This window comes from Lutjanus erythropterus, chromosome 8, assembly GCF_056507025.1.
Source record: "Lutjanus erythropterus isolate fLutEry1 chromosome 8, fLutEry1.hap2, whole genome shotgun sequence".
NCBI lineage: Eukaryota > Metazoa > Chordata > Actinopteri > Lutjaniformes > Lutjanidae > Lutjanus > Lutjanus erythropterus.
In genome coordinates, this window is record NC_139324.1 from 5,888,698 (window position 1) to 5,909,548 (window position 20,851).

Here is a 20,851-nt window from a genome sequence, read left to right on the forward strand (position 1 = left end):
AATATTCCGAATTGATCCAAGTCATGTAAACAGCATATTCTGAATTAGGCCTTATTTCAAATGTAACATTTTCCCATAAAGACATGTGTAGTACGTCAATATTATTCAGGTTTTATTAGCATCCTTAGGAAGTACAGCGCATTCAGGATATGTGTCTCTGTTGGGGTTTCTGCGACACACATCTCCATCCCAGCTTTCCAAACAGAGCTGGCTGTAAACAGGGAGGAGGCTATGTGTATAAAAGAAAACCCCACAATTCTGGTCAGAAGTAGAAACACACAAAAGATATCAACAGGTTTTTGGATGTGCTGCAGGACGTCTGTTAGAATGGGTGACACTCAACTTTAAAATCAGACCTGCAAACTCGTAACAGGTGAAAAAGGTGACATGTTGATAAACCATTCCCCTGTAGGGGAGTCAGGGGGGCACCCTACCCCAGAGTCATTTTAACATGTAAAAGCATTCTGGTGCATCTTCTGTTCAGGTTTTCTGCAGACATTACTACTTTTACTTTTAGCTTTGCACTTGGTACATAGTAAAAAGTACTAAGTAAGGTACTTTCAATGCAGGATTTGTACTTGTAATGAAGTATTTCTGACATTATGGTCTTAATTCTTTTATTTAAGTAAAGGATCTGAGTGCTTTTTCCTCACTGCAGGTCACAGAATCTGATGGGTCACCAAATACGGTTTAACACCGTCACTAGTACTACAAGTTATTTTGCTGAGTCACCAGTTAACATGGTCACTCATTAAACCAGAACACCAGTGGGTCTTATTTCATTACGTGTTTGTTTTTCTGTCCCTTGTCACTTCCGAAAATGAAGGACATTAAAATGGGATGACAATACGGATGCAGTGGGAGTTATCCTTAACTCAGCAAAATGTGTCTAAACAGTAACGTTAATGTTGTAAGTTAATACAAAATTCACCAAAGTTAACATTATCTGATGTGCTAACAACCTGGTATGCTTTTCAATTAAACAGGTTGGGAAAGATTTGATAGGTTATGTTACAAGACTTTCCTCTTTTCTATGGCCTCACTCAAAGCTAACATCCCTCGTACACATTCACATTTAAAAGAGAAAAGAAGATGATGCAGTTATCTTGAATGTGATTGGCCAAAAGACATGTGACGTCTCACCAAAGATGTTTTTAATTTTAATGATACACATACTGATGTTTTAAATGGGTGTGCATTTTTCCAAATAACAATCAAAATTCTTTTCAGTTCTCAAGGTGTATTTTCAAGCCTTTCCAGCACCTTACAGCTATGGTAAATTACACACTCTTATACCTGGACTCAAAATGATTCACTTCATCACATTAGATGTTATGAGCTAATAGTCATCCAATTCTGTTATTTCTTTTTCTAAAAATGGAACTATTCAATCAGGTATTGATTTATTCTGGAAGGAATGCAATTGCAAGTTCAACCTGTTTTAAGCACTTTTCAAACCTTGAAAACACCAGGTTAAAATTCAAGTGTTTCAAGGATTTTCAGCACACGTATGAACCCTGGGCTCTCATTGGTTTCTATAGTCATGTGACTCCTGCCAGCTAAATATGTCAGGCCTGTTAATTGGCACAAAAAATATACAAAGGTACTGATAACTTCTGGAAGTAATGCAGGTTATGTAATTTAATTATAGACAGTTTTTTGAGAGGATTCATTGCCAAATGATTAGCTTAATGTAATGTGCATCATTACATTAATTGGAGTTCGTCATGTAAACAACTTAGTAGGAATATTGTAGGAATATTGTCTTTTTCTGAATATGGACAAAAACTGGAATAATTTGTGCATGTAAACACAGTCATGGAGAGAGAACCTGAAGAAGAAGAGGAAAAAGAAACTTTTCTCTTTCATGTACAAATAAATAGAACAGATTTGACACATGTGACAAGGCTACGGTAACAAGGATACGATATTGAAAAGTGTCTTTTCTTGAAAAAGTGTCTTTCTTGGCGTTCAATCCACAGTTCTTAACCAAATGCTTCAAAGTGTTGCTTTAAAAAATGCTGTGCCATAATAAGAGTACAAAAATACATAACTATGCAAGACAGGAACTATTAAAAGAGTCTCTGTGAATACTTTGAGCTCCGTACAGCACTGTGTTGTTTGGCCGGCAGCCGCGGAGACGTGGGGGCAGCTCGGCAATGGTCCCCCGGGAACGAGGAGCTGAAGGCAGCACTGCAGGAACAAAACAACATACGACAGCAGTAGTGGCATTCAGAGTGAGCAGACAGCTGATATGCAGCATTTTTAAACTGTGTAACTTTTAAAATGCTCCAGGAGAGCGAGGTGAATTGGTGTAGGGGAAACGCCGGCAGGATTAACATGGAGAGTTTAGATGGCGTAGTCGTCCTGAGCGGCGGGGCTGAAGGCGGAGCTCCGCAGGGTGTCCAGGCAGTTGACCAGGATGAGCGTGCCCGTCAGGTGCTTCCAGCGTTTGGTGATGGGGTTCTTCATCTTGTCCAAACCCATGTGCAGCTCCTGGATCACGTCCCTGTAGCTGTCGCCGATCTGAGCGGCCCACGTGACCAGGAAGTCATACGCTGGCTTCCACATGGCCTGCAGACAGAGAGAGCGATGATCTGCTGAGACACTGACATGTCTAAACACTCCTCACTCTGGCAGAACAGATTTCCACTTCACTGCACACTGATAATGTATGTTGAAGAACAAATGGGGAGTGCAGCTCAGGGTCAAAAAGTAGTAGTAGTGCAAAAGATGACAAAATCAAAGTATCAGGTGCTTTTCAAGGATGGAGCCAAAAACAACATAAAAATAGAACAAAGACTGATGGTCCAACTTACTAACAATAAAAATGCAAAGAAATTCATGTCTGGAATGATCTGAGGCATTCTGATAATAATTCTAAACTTTATTAAATTAATTAACTTAATTCAATCATGGATCTGCCAATGTGTTTCAACTCAACCAAGTCTTCATTAGGGCAGAAAGAGAGCAATGAGAGTCAAGTGTGTTACTTTAAAAAACAAAACAATACAAAACAAAAAACAGCCATTTCAGTAAGGTCCTCAGACCGGACATACAACCTCCTGATTAGTTCTCTGATTATTAAGGCCTGAGCACCGAAATCAAACTCCTCCTAAACAACTGATCAGATCTACTGCAAATTGCTGTGTGCAATCTAGAGACATTTGCAAACCAACATTATGAAAAGCTTTAGTTTTTGGCAAACATTGTGGAATGGAAGCAAATTTTTTTTTGTTTTGCCACAAAACGGGAAGTTGTTGTAACCTGAGTGTACACTGTCCAATCTTCACTTAACTTCACATTTAATGAGTCCCTGCCTCAAAACATCTACATGACAATTATGAGTCATAGTGCCACCTACAGGCAACAGGAAGTAAACCTTGTGTGAAAGTCATTTGATTTACATGAAATTTTCAATGTGATTTACACTTGATACACTGGAATATGACATATAATTAGTACAATATTCTGTAGCGGCACCTAGTGGAGACAGGATCCTTTCTTCCTCCTCTAAAAATTAAGAGCCTTGTCATTTGGTCGGTGTCTGGCAACAAGGCTGCAGTGGTTGCAAGTCCTGACATGCACAGAGGTGCGAGGGCCTGAAAAACAGCCCCACTCTCCATTCATTTAGGAATTTTGCTATTGATTGCCAAACAAAGTCAAATATCTGTAAGTTTTCAATATGGGAAATAAAACTTAACTTTTCATGACCACTATCTTCTAACTGGACTAAATGTTTAAGCTGTCATATGACCTCACTTGTGACTTGCTTAATTCTCACCACAGTGAACTGAAGGTTAAGACTTAAGATCTGCACACCAGATGGTGGTGATATTGCAGTTTAGTTGACTACCCTCCACTACTAAAGTAAATGAGGTGAAAAGGGGTTGTAAGCATTTTCCTGTTGTTTTGGCATTTACCCCAGACTTCTTGAGAATGATCTGAAAACAAAGTGTTAAAGTGATTCTTATTCCTATTAAACCTGAAAGACAAAGCATCCCCATGTTTAACCTAAGACAACATGTACCTCACTGTCCACCACCCCGTTCTTGTCACGATGTGGTGCCTCATAAGCGTCCATCTGCTGGCGTGAAACCTTGGCGAGCCTTTCAGCCAGCTCCCTCCAGCGTCCGGCCACCTCCACAGCCGTGGTCAGGAGGACAAAGTCCATGACCAGTCTGGCCACGAGACCCTGGCAGTCCATCTTCAACAGAGCCTGCAGAGAGAGGACATAAGAGGGCCTCAGACTGGCATAACTAAATAAAAGAATGGTGAAACGCACAGTGTGAAAGGGTGGAGGGTGGTAGAGATTAAGATCCTGGATTCTGGAGACATGTGGAGTCTGAATAGTAAAGAAGAATCAGATATGAGCTCTGGCAGGGTACGAGAGAGGACCACAGTGAATCTTTAAAAAGGAGTCTAGTGAAGATGCAAACTGAGCAGAGGACAGTGAATTTTGACTAAAACCACACACTACAAAGAGACTAATGAATGTACATGTGCAGGTTTCATTCCACTGACTTGATCCCCTGTTATTTTCCATGGCCTAACTCCACAATCCCCCTGCAAATCTCAGCTTTGTGCATTTTTCAGATGCTTTCTGGTGGAAACACAAATAAGAACCTAATGTTGCTTCAACAGCAACACTCAGGATTTACATCACATCTGAACTGAGGGGAGGAAAACACCGGGTAACCAATACTGATAAACAGTGTTACCATGATGAGATACAGATGTCTTAATACCGTACCAGGCTGTGATAATATCTACCATGATATTACATGCTTAATTATTTTCTATTTTAAATGGACTGTTACTGACTGCTGCACTGTTTTTGTTGGGCAGTTGTACATACAAAGACAATTCATGCCAACGTCCTGCACATGCTTAGGTCATGGCTGACTACTCTTACTTTGTTATATTAAAGGGGGAAATCAGAAGTTTGAAGGAAAAACAAATTTGATACAGACAAAAAATGCTGTGCACATCAATTTAATAAAGGACATTTTTATGTCTACATTTTTCTTTGTCTTTTAATATTCCGATAAAAATTGTATTGTACACTTTATCATGGTGGTGTTCTTGGGGAAAAAAACTTCAGATGGGCTAAAGTCGTTAGGTCCTCCAAAACATGTATTCCTATGAGTTGAAAAACTCATTTTGAAAAATCAAGAAAAACACACAGGGCCCCATCCTACACCCGGTGGCTTTGCTACCTCACACTGGCACAGTTGTCATGTTTGCCACGTTTGCAAGATAGCAAATGAACTTCTGGCCATGGGAGAGAGGTCCAAAAATAAAGGTAAAATGAAGGCGTGGCTAGGTGCATTTGACATCTTGTCCACTGCACATTGGAGTCAAAATCACTTGTGCCTTAGACCGGCTAAAACCTGGTCAAATTGCAAAGTCTGTCTCTCTGCGCACACACACACACACACAAAATGATCAAGACATTATATCACTAGATGCTTTCTGATTCTCTCTTCCACCCAATGTAGTGTTAGTGGGATGGAGGAGCGAGGATGAGAGGGGGATATGAGGAGAAAAAGGAAGGGAAGATGGACAACAAATGGCCACAAAGCTGCACCACCAGTCCGGCTCAGATGGGTGATCAGATGGATTGAGATACCTGGCAGGCAGGAGTGAGGGATCTTGATGAGTTGCAGTGAAAAGACAACACTGATGCTAGCTGTATTTTACTGTGAAATGTAATACTCTGATATCGGAGGTACTTAAAAAAGAAAAGTTCAAGCATCTCATTTAGAAGTCTTTTGTGTATTTACTATTGCTCTTTAATAAACAAAAGTATTTTTTATCCAGTTACTTGAGTAATTGATGGAATAATGGGTAGGATATCTGATTAGAAAAGTCATCAATAGGTACAACACTATTACAGACCTTCATACTGTCACAGTTAAGACTATACAACATCAGGGTTGTACCATTTATTTATGTCAAGGGTTTGTTTCTCTCCTTCCAGCTATATTATATTTACGAAATTGATTTGTTTATTTAACTTGTACTCTAACTTATTAGAATTCATCAAACTCCAATGGTATGCAAAGCAACTTGTGTGACCTGCTTTTGGTGGTTGAGTGAATATTTGAATGTATATATGGATGGACTGCTGTGGAGCTGTGTGTGAATGAAAGGGTTTATAATATTTCCAAGCTTTTACTGAGAGTTTTTTCCTCTTATATTTTTTATTTTTTTTCTTATTGATGTTGTTGTTTGTACCTTTATCTTTGTGTTTATTCCATTATTTGCTAGTTCTTCCTCATATTGCTCATATATCACTATGGTGCTTCCCAGTACGTACAATAAAGGCAACAAATTTGATGATTTAGGCTTAGTTTGTCAAGGGGCTGACATTAGAGAAACATCTGGGTCAGTCCATCCTCAGGCCGCGCTGCTAGTGAGGCACAAAATGAGAGAGAGAAGCAATGTGGCTCTTGTTTGTTTGGGTCTAACAAGCCTGGACAGGAGTCCAGCTCTTCCCATCAGCCTCTATAACGTCTCCATCAGTTCTGCCCAGACGACTGGTGTTTATGGGAAAAGAAAACACTGTGGAGACTCACCTGAGTCTATTCCTACAGCAGACACAACCTGGAACCCTTCAGAGGGAATTTGCAAATGCAAATGTAATACATGCAAATACAAGGGCAATCATTCATGCACCATATTCACATTTACGACACACAGGCACGTACACAAACACACATCTGTACTGCTATACTTGTGAGGATCCTCATTCAATCAATGCATTGCCTGGCCCTGAACATTAACTGATGTATCACAATTACAATAGTTGTTAGTGTTTAGTGACTCTAGCAATAAAATATAATAGAATATAGACATATATAAAATAGAGTAACAATGGAACAATGAACAATATGGTCAGTGATGATTAGACTTGGGTGATATAAAGGTATTACAGTATACCAGGGTATTAAGAATTTCTGATGGTGTGATTTTCAAGATTGTCATAAATACAGACACTCTTCTTTCTATTAAACTAATAGGGAGATGCTGTATTGTAGTGTGCGTCTTACACCATAAGGGGTCTCACTGAGCAGACAAACAGCTTTCATAGGAAGAAGAAACATGCCGTCTTAAGGATTATGTTACAGGACTAATTAGTTAACGTGTACAGAGACCGTGCTGTAAATTTACAGTTAAGGTTTGAGTTTGACAGTGAATAAAGGCTGCATCTTCTCCAGATCGAAGTCAAGCTCCTGCATGCGTGTGTGTTGTTTCCCACCTCTGGGAATAGTATCACGCTGATGATCAGCCTACATTGTGTGAGTGTAGTACACTAGAGTACAGTGTAGTTGAGCTGTTTTACATAGTTTTACACAACTACCATCTAGGGATGCATGCGATTAGTCGACTATATGATTAAATGTCCCTACTCTCACTAGTTGGCACCAGAAATGCTAGTTGTTGAAACTATTTATCAATACTTCATTTTATGCAGCCGCCCGCCACTAGTCGGGGCTGCGGCACTCATATGCCCCGGATGTTTATATCAGCAATGTCAGACAGATGACAGCTCATAAAACCCGCACGGTTTGGCAGTGTTTTAATATAGATAATGGAAATAATGTTGAATGTAGACTGTGACAGAATAAGCTGATATGTATATTCACTCGACTGGAGAAACGTGACCACATTCAGCACATACACGGACATAAACCTGCAAGCGGAGCTGCTGCTGCGGCTATTAGCACTGCTAATGTTAACCACACTGTGTGTCAGGCTGGCCAGCTGTCGTGATTTGTGCCTTAATGTATAAGGTTTGTATTGCACAGAGCAAAGTAGTGCACATTTCAGCAGCATTTAAAGTACGATTTTAATTAACTTTTGATTTTGATCTTAATTAACAGTATTTTTTTGGACAGTGTTTAACATTATAAATTAAGAAATTCTGATCAATTTTAACTGCTTTCTGAGTGTTTTCTTGGTGTTAGACTAATCAAGTAGTCTAAATGAAATTTTGCGTTAAATCAACAGGGAAATTAGTCACCAGGGACATCCCTAGTGCCATCCTAACACCATATACCTCGGTAAAAAGTCAGGAGGGTATGACGGTGTGAAAAAATGGATACCGCCAAAGCCTAGTCATGATTTTTAATGGTGAGTGTGTGATTCAGAAAAATGAAACAGTGAAACAATAGGACACTTATGCCCATGGGTCTTGACTTTGTCATCCTGGGGAGAAAAAAATGCAGTCCGTGTGTTGCCAGATGTTTCTCCCGTTTACACACTAGTCTTTGTTGGACATCCCCAAAGGTGTTAGAATCATTTCAAGTGAAACATGGATGCACTTTAGGCTGTTTATTTTAACCATGGTTACTGTGATTACAACATAGCACAAGGCCAGAGTCATGCAGAGCGAATGCCGCTGTAATGTCAGCTAGACACATTTCAACAGACACTGAAACAAGTCACTGTAATCGGTGTGATTGGGTCCAGGAGGTCTTGACCATGTAGTAACCCTAAATATCACGTTCACTTGAATGGGACAGACAACCTGAAAAACATACATGCCTCCATGGCTGTCATGGACTCAAAGCTAAAACTGAACGCCCATCTTTTCTTGTCCATTATAGTAGCTAGCTGGTGACAAATGAAGTGAGTCTCATGTCCATTCTAAACAAATACAGGCATGACGAGTTGAGTGCTGATTGAAGATTCTAGTTTACAGTTCTAGATAAGGTTTGTTATATTAATGTAAGAGGTCTCAGACTGGACAAGACAGTCATGGGTTTAGGAACTGGAAGATTTTTCTCATCTTTGAAGTTAAGATAAGGACATTTTTCTGTAATGAGGCCCCTGGTCTAAAACTAAAATTGGTCATTGCAAAGTCAAAGGTACACACACACACACACACACACACACACACACACACACACACACACACACTCACACAGATGGCCTGGCACACCCGGATGCAGCCTCTGACTTGCAGATTCAACAGAGCGAAGGTGAATTTAAAGCTCCAGTTCAGGCTTCAGTTCCGTGTTCAGGAATGTGTGGAACGAGGGGGATATGAAAGGGGGGAAGAGGAGGAGGATGGAGGGGGAGGGGGGTGAGGAATGCAGATGCCATGCTCCAGCAGCCTCTCTCAGTCTGAGGATGAGATAGCAGCGGCTGTGGGCCAATCAGACGCCGCTGACCGTTCTCCAGGAATGCTGACTTGCCCCCAAATGATATTAATCAACGAAAAGAAAAACACTGCGAGCAGTTCAGTGACCACTTTTGGACAAATTCTACAGAGTTACGATTAGTTCTGACTCCCCAGCGTCACAGAACATTTGTTTATTTCTGGCTCTTTGTGGATGTTGAGGGGAAGAGTCTGTCAAGCAGATAAAGTCTTTGACAAGCACCTGTTTCCTCACTGGATAAGAACAGCAGGAAATCCCTACCAAAATAAAGAGCATCACTTCCCGTCTTACTGCAGGTTTATTAATAACAACAGATACATTTTAAGAGGCACTCTGCTGTTGTAGTTTGTTTCCCTCTTATGTAAGCTTGACTTTAGCAGAGAGCTGAAAAAAAAAACAGGTGAAGCTTTATCTATCAGCCCACTTGCTAGCTTCTTCCCTCTCCTTATTTTCATTTGTCTCAAAGGCTTTAATTGTGAAAATGAAATGAGCCTGAACAGCCAGGTCTCATGTTTCCTGTCAAAGCCTGCTAGCCAGAAAGTGTTGAAAAGTGTTCCCGCAGGTGATCAAGTGATTTCTCAAGTTCTCAAAACGGCGATGACTCACAATTAATTCCTCCAGCATCACTCCCTGGTGCCTTGTTTGTTCTTAATTCCAGCTAATCCCTGGTAAAGTCCTGCTCTGTTCCAGTAATAGCAATTAATCTGCTGACCAATTTCCCCGTTAGTTGGTTAGTTATTTGGTCCATAAATGGTGAAAAAAGTTTAGTGTTTACAAAGTCCAAGATGACGTCATCAAGTGTCTTCTTTTGTCCACAACCCAAAGACATTCAGTTTACTATCAGAGAGGAATAAAGAAAGCAGAAAATTTGGAATTATGTTAAATAAAAAATGACTCAATTACTTGAATATCAAAATAGATGCAGATGACTTAATAGTCAATTTATAGGTGATTTATCATTGCAACTTTAAGTACTTTATGTTTGTTGTTTGATTTATTAGTTTAAAATTGCGATCCTGCGAATAATCCACATTTTTAATGGAACAGAGTTACCTTTTTTTGTATCTGGATTTCGTTACATGTAGTCTGTTACTCCCCAAGCTTGTTAGCAGACACTGGTAGTGAGGCAGAACAAGTGTAGACTGAAATAAAAACTATAGAATGAACCATCACGCTCCGGACAAAAGATGGTTAATACCAAAGCACAGTGTGTGTTGAATTTCTTTTAATGTGTTATGATTTTTGAAGTCTAGTTTGCTGGTCAGAGCTTTGAGAAGTTTCGTGAGGCTGCTCTTTGAGCTTTTCCTGGCACGTCCTTCTGGTTGGAAACATTCTGGCTGCTGTAAATCTTTGATGGCGTGTTGTAAAGTATTTATCACTGAACGTTGTGCCCTGCGAGGCTCCAGCCTTATTTTAAACTAATAATTGCACTGCAGTAGATGGAGGGAGCCGGGTGCACTGTCATTACTGCGATTCAAACAACTCCTTTGAACCTCAATAATAGACAGAGACAGAGGAGAAATTAAACGCCGTGCTGTGTTTTTTTCTAAAATGTCAGCTGGTCCATGTAGATGGGATAGGGGGCTCTTTGAGTGTGTGAGAGTGTGTGCTTTAGTTAAATGCCACAGAGTTTGTTTCACCAGCTCAGCAATCAGCGCTCTAAAGCCCAACAGACCCCCCCCACTCCCTCGCCGCATAAATCATCTGCTTGTCAAAGCGAGAAGACAATTCCTGCAGACATATTTTCAGAGATAACGTTGATGTGGAAACGAAGCGGGGGGTTCAATCGTGGCTGTCGCTGCACATAAAAACACAAACAGCCCCTCTGCTTTTAGATTCGACGACAACGGCAGAACGAAAGCCTGCGTATAACCAACCAGTGAGGTTTTTGATAAATGACTTGTTTCTTCCATCATCCTGTTTCTGTTTTTCCTCTCAGCTACAAAACTGACACTCAATCTCCCCATTTCAATCTCCTCTTTATTATTTTTCTATCCCATCTTCATTTTCCATCTGACTGCACTCCGTCTTAGCCGCACTGTGGCTTTGCAATTTCATTCCTTTCCAGATTTGCTTTAAACCTGCTCTCTCTTTACCTTTTTGTGAATAAACCTCAAGCTCAAACCAAAACCATTGGATTATAGGAAATATTAAAGTCTGTTCAGAGGAAAAGGGGAGTTTTTCCCTTCCAATCACATTCTACTTGTTAGAAAGAAGTTACTGAGAACGTGAAAACACTGACAAGTACGTAGTACTTAGTAGTGGAGTTAGACTGTTAAACTGTTGTTCACGATTTCTGTGTGCGCCTCCCCCTCTCTAACAGTGAGTTACCAGGTGTCTTCAGTGACTCTCTCAGTCCAAATCAGCCCAGCAGTTCACTTCAGCTCACTTCACTTCCAACAACCCAATACAGAAGAAAAAAAAATACCCTCCTGCCTCTGTCCTCTGGCTCTGGTGGCTCAAACATGTCTGGACACGTCCAATAAAGCTGCTAGATGAAGCGTCCACTTTTCCCCTGTTTTCAGGTTGCAGTGATGTTTGGCGATGAGACTGTGGAGCAGACATGCCCTCAGCACCTGATATGCTTCTATTTTGATAATCTATGAACTGTTTTGAGCCATTTTTTTTATTTAAAAAAGTCAAAATTCTCTGATTTTAGCTTCTGAAATGTGACTATTTTTAGTTTCTTTATTTCTTTCTGACAGTAAACTGAATATCTTTGGGTTGTGGACAAAACAAGACATATGAGGACATCTTTTTTTTTTTTTGCTATTTTCTGACATTTCATGGACTGAACAACTAATTAATTAATTTAGAAGACAGTCGACCAATGATCCATGATGAATAGAATCATAAGTTGTAGCCCTAAAAACACTACATTATGTTAAACAATTTCATTATATTTTATATTGAGGTAATCCAAAAGTAACAAAGTAATCAAGTTACATTGCTTTAATATTGTGATACTAGGATTACATTTTTAAAGCAACCCTCCAACCCCTGTTAGTAACACGTTACTATGGTGAGACAAACTCAGAACACACATTTTTGTGTCTTTACACAATCTTTAATGATTGTGGGTGCTTGATTTGATACTTTATCCTAGATGTGAGCTACAGAAACTGGCTCCAGAATAACATTCCCAAACAAGGCCAAATCTCCAGAGAGTGAGTGATCTGTTGTTCAGTCAATTATTCCAAAAGCAGCAGCTTGCCACACCCAGCCACTGTAGGAGCAGACGAGAGGAAGCAAAGGGAAAAAAAAGAGCAAGGAGGCCGGACATGGTGGAGGAAAAAAAATATCTAGATTTGTGTACAAAAATGGCAAAAGAGAGAGCTAATCAAACATAATGGGCCTGGCTTCTTCTCCAGCGTTCAGACTCCGCCTTCAGAAATAGGATGTTGTTATTATTCTCTGCCTCTACCTGCCACACTGATCTCACTGCAAATAATTCAGCAGGGTCAGATGCTCTGTTGCAGAGCTGAGTGAGAGCTTTGAAATGAAATCCCCTTTTAGCACCAAGATACAGCAAAGGTTCCATTGCTGTGGTCTCATGCTTCAAGATGTTATGAAATCTGCTGTCCGTCCACTGTCTGACAACAAGAGGAGGGTTTTTCTCACAGTGGGATTCACTTTTATTGACATTATGTGGGACAAAAAGCATTAAACCTATGGGGAATTTTTCAAACAGGCTATTTTCACTTGTTTTTGTGTCTAAATGATGACAACAATTTTGAAATTAGTGTTGAGCAAGACAGGCTCATATTGTTATTATATCAGTCTGACAGTATTATGGAAAGGATCCCTATGGAGGTAGATCTTTTTGTCTGACAGCCATTTTATGCTCTCGCCAAAGCCACCAGACTCCATTTACAGAAACAGTAATTTTATAATCATAAAATACACATCTGACAACTAAACCATCTTGGCTAACCTGTCCACTCCACGATGCCCTAATCTGCTCTGAGCTTCAGCGAACAGGCAAGTGACATGATGCTTGTTTGAAAAAAAATGGTCACCCTGGTTCTAATCTTGGCAAAGTTTCACACACTTGCTTCAACTCCAACTCATTTTCTTTGGTCAAAATGTTTCCCCTCCAGTCAGCGGTCAACATGGTAAATGAGAGACCAGTTTACACGGTTAAGAAAAGGCACATCTAATATCATCCCTAGAACTTTTATATAATGATACTGTAGCCGTCTCACTACCATCGTAAGCGCAGACACACAGATTTAGCCCACAAAACACTGTACTTTTACTTTATGACTCCTGCTCAAAATACTGCAACATAACTCAACAATGCATGACGTGTCTGTGACTGCCCAGCTCTTGCAGCACATGTCCTCCTTGTTGTGTGAGCAGAAGTCATGTGAGGGCCAGCACACTGCTGCATAAAGAGAGAAGAGTGTAATCAGGAAACTAGCAGCAGCTGTGCCAATTAACTCACCTGACACTACTCTCATGAGCCCCACCTCTCTCTCCTGCAGCTGACTGCTAACCACACCCACCTCCACACGTATCACCACAAAGGATGAGGTTTGGAAGGAAAATAGGGGCTGTTGGGAGTTACAGGTAAACCACTCCTCAAATATGCACATAGTAAGTGAATTGGAAACTGGACACATTGGTTTCTGTGTCTGGTCCATTATGAACAATGAAATACAAAGAAAATACAATACAATGAAGTGAGATTTTTTAAAATCACATAACTAGATAAAAGATATATTTAGCAATAAATATACTAGGCCTGGGCAATATTGCTGAAAAACCTATCATGATAGTGAAATGTCATACTGGTCAATATTGGCAATTATTGATCATGTGGGTTTAGGGTTGGGATATTGGATGAATATGTCGACAATGGGCTGAATCCATCACCCTTCTTTTGCTGATTTTTGGGGCAGTATCTGTCATTTTATTTTGCTAATGAAATGTTCTGCAGATTGACAGCTGCTACTCTGCACCACACTCTCATATAGCAGCTCACCCTCACACTCACCCAGCCGGACCATGAGTGCTCTGAATTGGGTAAGGAGTGAGAGATAAACAGCCTGCAGAATTACACTCTTTGCACTCTTTTCACATGGTGAATTAAGGACTTATTTCAACCACACCAGAGTTGGTGACTGTTGGAAGAGTGGGCAGACTACCAAAGACAGTTAAGTGAGTTTTACATGTTTTTCTGTCAAGTTTGAATGAAGTGTGTTCGAAGAAGTTAACAAGCCAATAAAGCTCGTCTTAGTTCAGAGAAACTTAAATTCAGAAGGTGTACAGTTGTATTTCTCCTTTTTAAAAGGTAAAATACGTGTGAGAACATTTAATTTCTTGACGCTTTGTGAGTTTGTTTTGTCTACTGGACATAGTGAACGTATGCAGCATGCGTAACGTAGTGAGGTTGCGGGGGGATGGAAGCAGCTAAGGTCCTAAAATGACTTTGTTGTATTATTGCTGAGCAATATGCAAAAATCACAGGGTTTTTTTGTTTGCGTGTTTGTTTTTTTAACCAAATACCTCAATATCCATATTATGACAATGCTGCAGTGAAGAAGAGTGAAAGGTGCTGTCACAAAATATTGACCCAATGAAACTTTTTAGATAAGTAGTCGTAAGTAATGTGGATATACTAAGTGGGTAATGACAAAAAAAAATTACATAATTTTACCATAATGCACCTTTTAAAACCAGGAAAAGACAACACGATATCTAGTGTCATATCACAATACAATATAATATTCATATTGCCCAGGCCTAAACCATACCATGGTTGAGTGCGTGTTATACAGTTGTGAGGTCAGTTTTTGGTCACAATTGTGGCTCTCAGGATGGTGATGACATCTGGTCATTTGGTCCAAAACTTTGGTCCAAACTGAAATACCTCCAATGCACATTTCAATGGGCAAAGGAGTCATTTTATACAAACAGAAAACTACAGTGTTAGATTAAAAAGCTGAGGCTGAGTAAACACAGCCTAAATGTGTTCATATAATTTACAGGTTTGTTTACTCTGTAGCTTTTTAATTAGAAAATGTTCCACTGTAAATGATTTTTTCACCCACTGCCCATTAAAGTGTCTATCTGTTGCTGCAGTGGTAAATCTGTGCTGACAAGAGAATGGTTTCTGTGGGTGAACGTTTAAACACGCGTCCAGGAGGCACTGTTACATTTTACTGTAAAACCTGAACATGCCTGAACATTATGTAGAGGGAGAGGTTACAGCAGGACATCAGCGAAGAGATGGGCTGGATTACGTTTTGTTTTGCATTTTAAATTTCTGGTTAAATCCCCAAAGATGCCTGCAGCAGCTTAAGAGAAAGAGAGCCACAAAGAAAAGGAGGAGGAGGGGGAGGGGGGACGACCTGTAAAAGCCTGCCCAGACTTACCCGATCACAAGTCAGAGTCCTTTCACAATACTGTTGATCTGTAACTTCTTACATTAATAAAAACACTTAAGAGTACTCGTGTCATGTGTCAACAGCTCTCAAATCTCATTCTCCCCAAGTCTAGACACGTACTGTTTTCTATGATCTAAAGTAGCACAACCTGAATCCTGAAGAGGTTTAATGTCATGTTGATTAAGTCACATTTAATCTAAATATGAAAGCCATCTTTTATTCATTACACTGAATTATTTAACCTTTATTTAAACTTAATCATTCTATATCATTCCTAACATTCTCATTCATTTGGAGTCGTGTGTTTCTGTCCACCCAAAGTATGTCCAGTTCTCACTCTCTTTTAGCTCTGTTTTTGGTCTCAACCAACATTTATCAGGCTGTTTAGTTGCTAAATGCCCCACTGTGTTCACCAGCTGGTCTCTAACTGTATCTGTGTTGAGCAGGTAGTGCACAGTGGAGAAAATGATCAACAGATTGATCGATAATGAATATATTCATTACAGAAACAACTTGAAAAATGGACATATTTTTTCAGTTGACAAGATCGTGATGTGAGTAATTGATCGATTAATAGTGAAAATGATCAACCAATTAATCAACAGTGGAAATAATCGTCAGTTGCAGGTCTAATCAAATGACTTGTTTAAAATATCTGCAGTGCAGCCACGCACGGCAGTCAGGAGAAATCATCATGTTATGTAACAGAGTTCACCAGCAGAGAGTAAAGTGACAGTTGAGTGCAAATGGTCGGAGGGGGTCTGGGTCAAGGAGGATTATGGGAAGGACATGGAAGTGGTATGGACTGCAGGCGCCTGCAGGTCCACAACTGGAGCTTCTGTTTAGTTTGTGAACAATGAGGCAGGAAACATCTGCAGGCCTGAGATCCAACAGACACAACCTGGAACCTTTCCATCATCCGCTGACAACAACAACACAAGCTCCTCACAAACAAACAACACTCACATCAAACTGCTCCACACTGCTTCATATATGATGAAAGATTCATTCACACAGACTTTGAATTAATGTCTGATTCACTTCATGTTGTACTGTTATGAATTCTTCTGTACACACTGGCCTCAACACTTCTCAGAACTTGTGTTCAGTTGATAGAAACTCAGACAAAAACTCCTCTGGAAAACAGAGATCTGTCGACTCTCAGGTGTCACAAAATACTAATACAACACCTTCTCACTGGTAAAGGTCGCACCAGCATCTAAAATATTATATACTGCAGAAAAATCAGGTCATACTCATGGAATCGCCACGATCAGTGGATATGCCAGTATCCAATCAAAGATAAAAAAAAAATACTGTATAAGCAAAAGAATCAAAAACAAAGAGAAACAGGTTAAGCCTATTCGAAGTGAACTTTTGAAATGTCACAAATAAAAATAAAACAAAATATAGGGAAAAGCTAATTAGACGTTTTCATTACCTTCTGAGGCAGCTAAATTTGCAAGATCACAAGATCATGTAAGAATCCATCTAGCCAGGTTTCACGTCCGCACAAAAGTGGTGCAGCCAATCAGAGTCCTAGGAGGGACTACTGGCTGCTGCAGGTGTGGTTTTAGGTGTGACGACAGCAAGAGGCGTCCATGGGAGTGACTCAAACGACACAATACAACAAACAATGACGGCTCCTAAAGAGGTTAGCACAGATATTGTGATAGCATCAGTTATATCAGAACTGGAGGGTATTTCTTCACTGAAAGAATTACAAAGAACGAAACTGAAGGCTCTTCTCCATGGAAAAGATGTTTTCACTCTTCTCCTGACTGGCTTCAGCAAGTTTGACCTGACTGGTTAAAGCTAGCCTGTGTTAGACATGATGGACAGATGGTTCATCCAATCGCCTGCTAAGTGTTTTTTGAAAGTGCTTGCCCTTTTCCAAACAGTTTCTAAGGACAACTTCCCAGGTGGTAATGTGTAATAAACCATTTGGGGTGTCAGGTTAGCATTCTGATCATTTAGTTTAGAGTGAATAAACTTGGCTAGCCAGGCCCATTGCTATGTTAGAACTTATTCAGAAAAATGTTTCCACCTCCCATTAAGCACATTAACTAGTTGCTGAAAAAGGCAAACATCACCTCAAGTGAGTGTAGAAACTTTTCTGCAAAACTGAGGAATCTTACCATTTCTATCAACCCTTTCTAACTTCAAAATGTGCTTCAAAATACAGTGATTGAAGCACGTCTATTAATAGGCAGAACAAGGCAAAAATCTAAAGTAATAAAAACAACTATAAAAGCACAAGCATGCTGTGTTAAAAAAAAAAGTAGCGTACTCTGTCCCGTCTTTTTTAAGTTGTTTTTTAAGCTACCTATCAGGTAGTTGGCACAGAGACACATGATGATAACTCTTGACCTCTACTGCTCAGGTTTACACTGTGTCCTCCAGCCTTCTACTGCTTGCTGCTAGTAACCATCTGTTGGTATATGTTAATCCTGTGAACAAGTAATTATCATTTGCAAAAACAATTAATAATTGCCTAAAGCTAAGAACAACTTTGAGTATTGTCAAAATATAACATCCAAAGCTGAAAACACTCTCATTTCTGTTTCCCTGGTTTATGGGGCTATTAATAAAGCAGCAGTTCACCCCCAAAATCAAAAATACATATTTCCCCTGGCCTGTAGTGTTACTTATCCATCTAGATACCAGCCTCTCTGCCTTCTCTCCACTATAATAGGACTAAATGGAACTTGGCCTGTGGTGCTCAAAGCACCAAGAAACAAAAAAAAAAGGGAAAAAGAAAAATTCAAAACCAGCGTCGCTTAGAAATCATGACCTGTTGGTGTCTGTTAATTCACAGACCTTGTAGGAACTGCTTTCTTAATATTAGAAAGAAAGTAATTAAACAGAAACACAGAAGCTCCTATGTGAAACTGCTCACAACAAGGGGTGTGGATTATTTTTCACAACCAGGTCATGATTTTTAGAAAGACATTGCTGTTGTGTTCTTCAGTTGGATACTGAGGGACATGTTGTGACAAAAATACACAAGCAACACTGACAATCCTGAGAAGCAATTAAATGCAGAAATGAAAAATCTATACTATTTTGTTTGTTTATATATGCTTCAGGAATGTTAATGATCAATCATTACTTAATTAATAGCCATTAAGAATTAACTGATTAAAAATGTTTTAATGAATAATTACTTGATAGTCTAGAAATGGCAGTAATTGTTTCACATTGTTCTGTCTGGCAAAGCCATTTGTTAGATAAGGAAACTTAAACTCAAAAGGAGAAAAAATGACAAAAAAACGAGAAAAAAATTATAAAAAACTTTTTTTTTAATCTTATTAATTATCTGTGATTAAACAATAAATCGAGTGGTAGCATTTTCATTATCAGTTAAGCAAAATGCACAAAATTTCAACCCCAAAAGTCCTACATTGCTGATGATCCTTTTCTCCAGCAATAATCAAAGCAGCCCAGAATGGATTCAGACATTTGACACAAAGGAAGCTCTTGCAACCACAGAGCTTTTGATTTGGGTCTCTTTCTTCTAAAAATAGACTCCCGTCCATGTCAAATGACACACCAGCAAATCATAAGAGATTGTCTTCTGTGACATGGAAACTGTTTATTTGCAGGAGGAGAGGAAGATGAGGATTTTATCTGACAGTCTTTAGAGTCACTCAGCTATACTCTGAGGCAAACACGCAACTAAATCCACTTTTCAGAGGACGAAAAACAAACATCAGATGCTTGCATATGGCACAAACAGCATATTTGTGTCGGTTAAACAAAGGGCCTGCGTGATTTCAAATTTGCTGGATTGCTGCATGCTTTGATGGTCCCCACAGTAACCAGTAGTTTAGGTGTAATCCCAACAGAAGCAGCAGAAAAACAGACCTATATTCAGAAATGAACTGTACCATACCGACTCCCTCAAAGGGCATATTTTAAGTCACCACCTTTTATTATGTTCTTTTCCATACTGCAGTTCCTCTGTCTATAAATGGTTCTAACTAGTGTTTACAACCTCACAGAAATTACAGTGTTTCTGCTGCATGTAACTTCAGCTGTATATGTCCATGACCTCTGACAAGAGACTCTCAGTGGGATAATATGCTGACAGAGAGACACAGTCTAGGAACAGTGTTAGCTGCAGGGAAGCTTAACCTCTTCAACTCCACTGGGACGTCCACATCCCCGGCTGACATTACTCTCTTTCAGAGGCTGTCCTGGGCTCAGTTTTAAAGCTAGAGTAAAGACACTGGTATCACAAGAACTTAGATGACCCCGAGCAGCCATTGGGAACACTGGTACTGCCATGCCCTGCATGTTAACCCTCCTAAGTTAGACTAAAATGTGTCAAAGATAAAACTGGCATAAAACTTTTTAAAGGGGCCTCTTCATGTTCAAGAAACCTGAATGAATATGTGTTCTCTGGGTATCAGAGAGTACATAGTCCCTGGACTAGCCATTTCCTAATAGTGAGACTATTTATTAAACTTGATCTCACTGTTTCACAGCCTTGTGAAAGTTCACATCCACAAATTAGCGACCGGGGACATTCAGGGGATGGATGGCTTTTCTGCGTATATTGACAATAAGGTAAAGGTCAACCTTACTGTGATATATACAACCATACAGAGTACAATTATACAGTCCGACTCAGTCTCTACCAGCAGGAAACCCATGGAGGCACAGGGAGAACATGCAAACTGCAAACCCATGACTTTGCTGCTGGTGAAAGTTATAACCACTGCACCAAACAGAACAGAAGCACTCACCTTCCAATCCCATCAATCACAATCCAAATATGCAATTCTCACAGAAATCATCAAAAAATGTTTTTCGCCCTAAATCACGGCATGACTTTTTCTGTAGTGTTCCTGAAGGTCTTTGTGTTTGTGTCTGTGGTATTTTGGAGGGATTCTTTCTAAAAAATGGTTAAATTGTGCATCAAATCAGTGTAATAAATGGTGTCAACCCAAAAACTGTTGCAACAACTTATGGGACATGATAGAGCACCATTATATACTCCAATTATAATTTTCTGAGCCTGTTTACATTCTAATGTTGTAGTATTTCAAACAGGCACAAACACCTAAAATAAGAACCATGCAAATAAAAATGTTAAGTTTTATAGAGCATTAGGCTATGAGCCTTAGTCAGAGTGGATATGATAAGGTTATTCAGTGTGTTTAAGTATCTCAGGATGAAAATCATTACCCAGACTGCTTGAGGCGACACTGAAAATCCACATTTCCATGACAGTAGATGCACAACCAAGTGCAGAAGAGAGCTGGTATGTGCATTTACTTTGAA

At 39.7% G+C, this 20,851-nt stretch overlaps 1 protein-coding gene across 2 annotated transcripts in view; it reads right to left on the reverse strand.

Annotated features, from left to right (window-relative positions):
- Nucleotides 1-1,222: 1,222 nt before the first annotated feature.
- sh3bp4a (SH3-domain binding protein 4a) overlaps nt 1,223-20,851 on the reverse strand; it is a 54,620-nt gene continuing 34,991 nt past the window's right edge. For both annotated transcript variants that reach the window (XM_084724324.1, XM_084724325.1), the window contains exons 4-5: nt 4,031-4,219; nt 1,223-2,574 (exon numbers count right to left, since the gene is read on the reverse strand). In XM_084724324.1, coding sequence (XP_084580450.1) covers nt 2,350-2,574; nt 4,031-4,219 — 414 coding nt within the window. In that variant the 3' untranslated portion in view covers nt 1,223-2,349. The remainder of the gene's footprint in view (nt 2,575-4,030; nt 4,220-20,851) is intronic.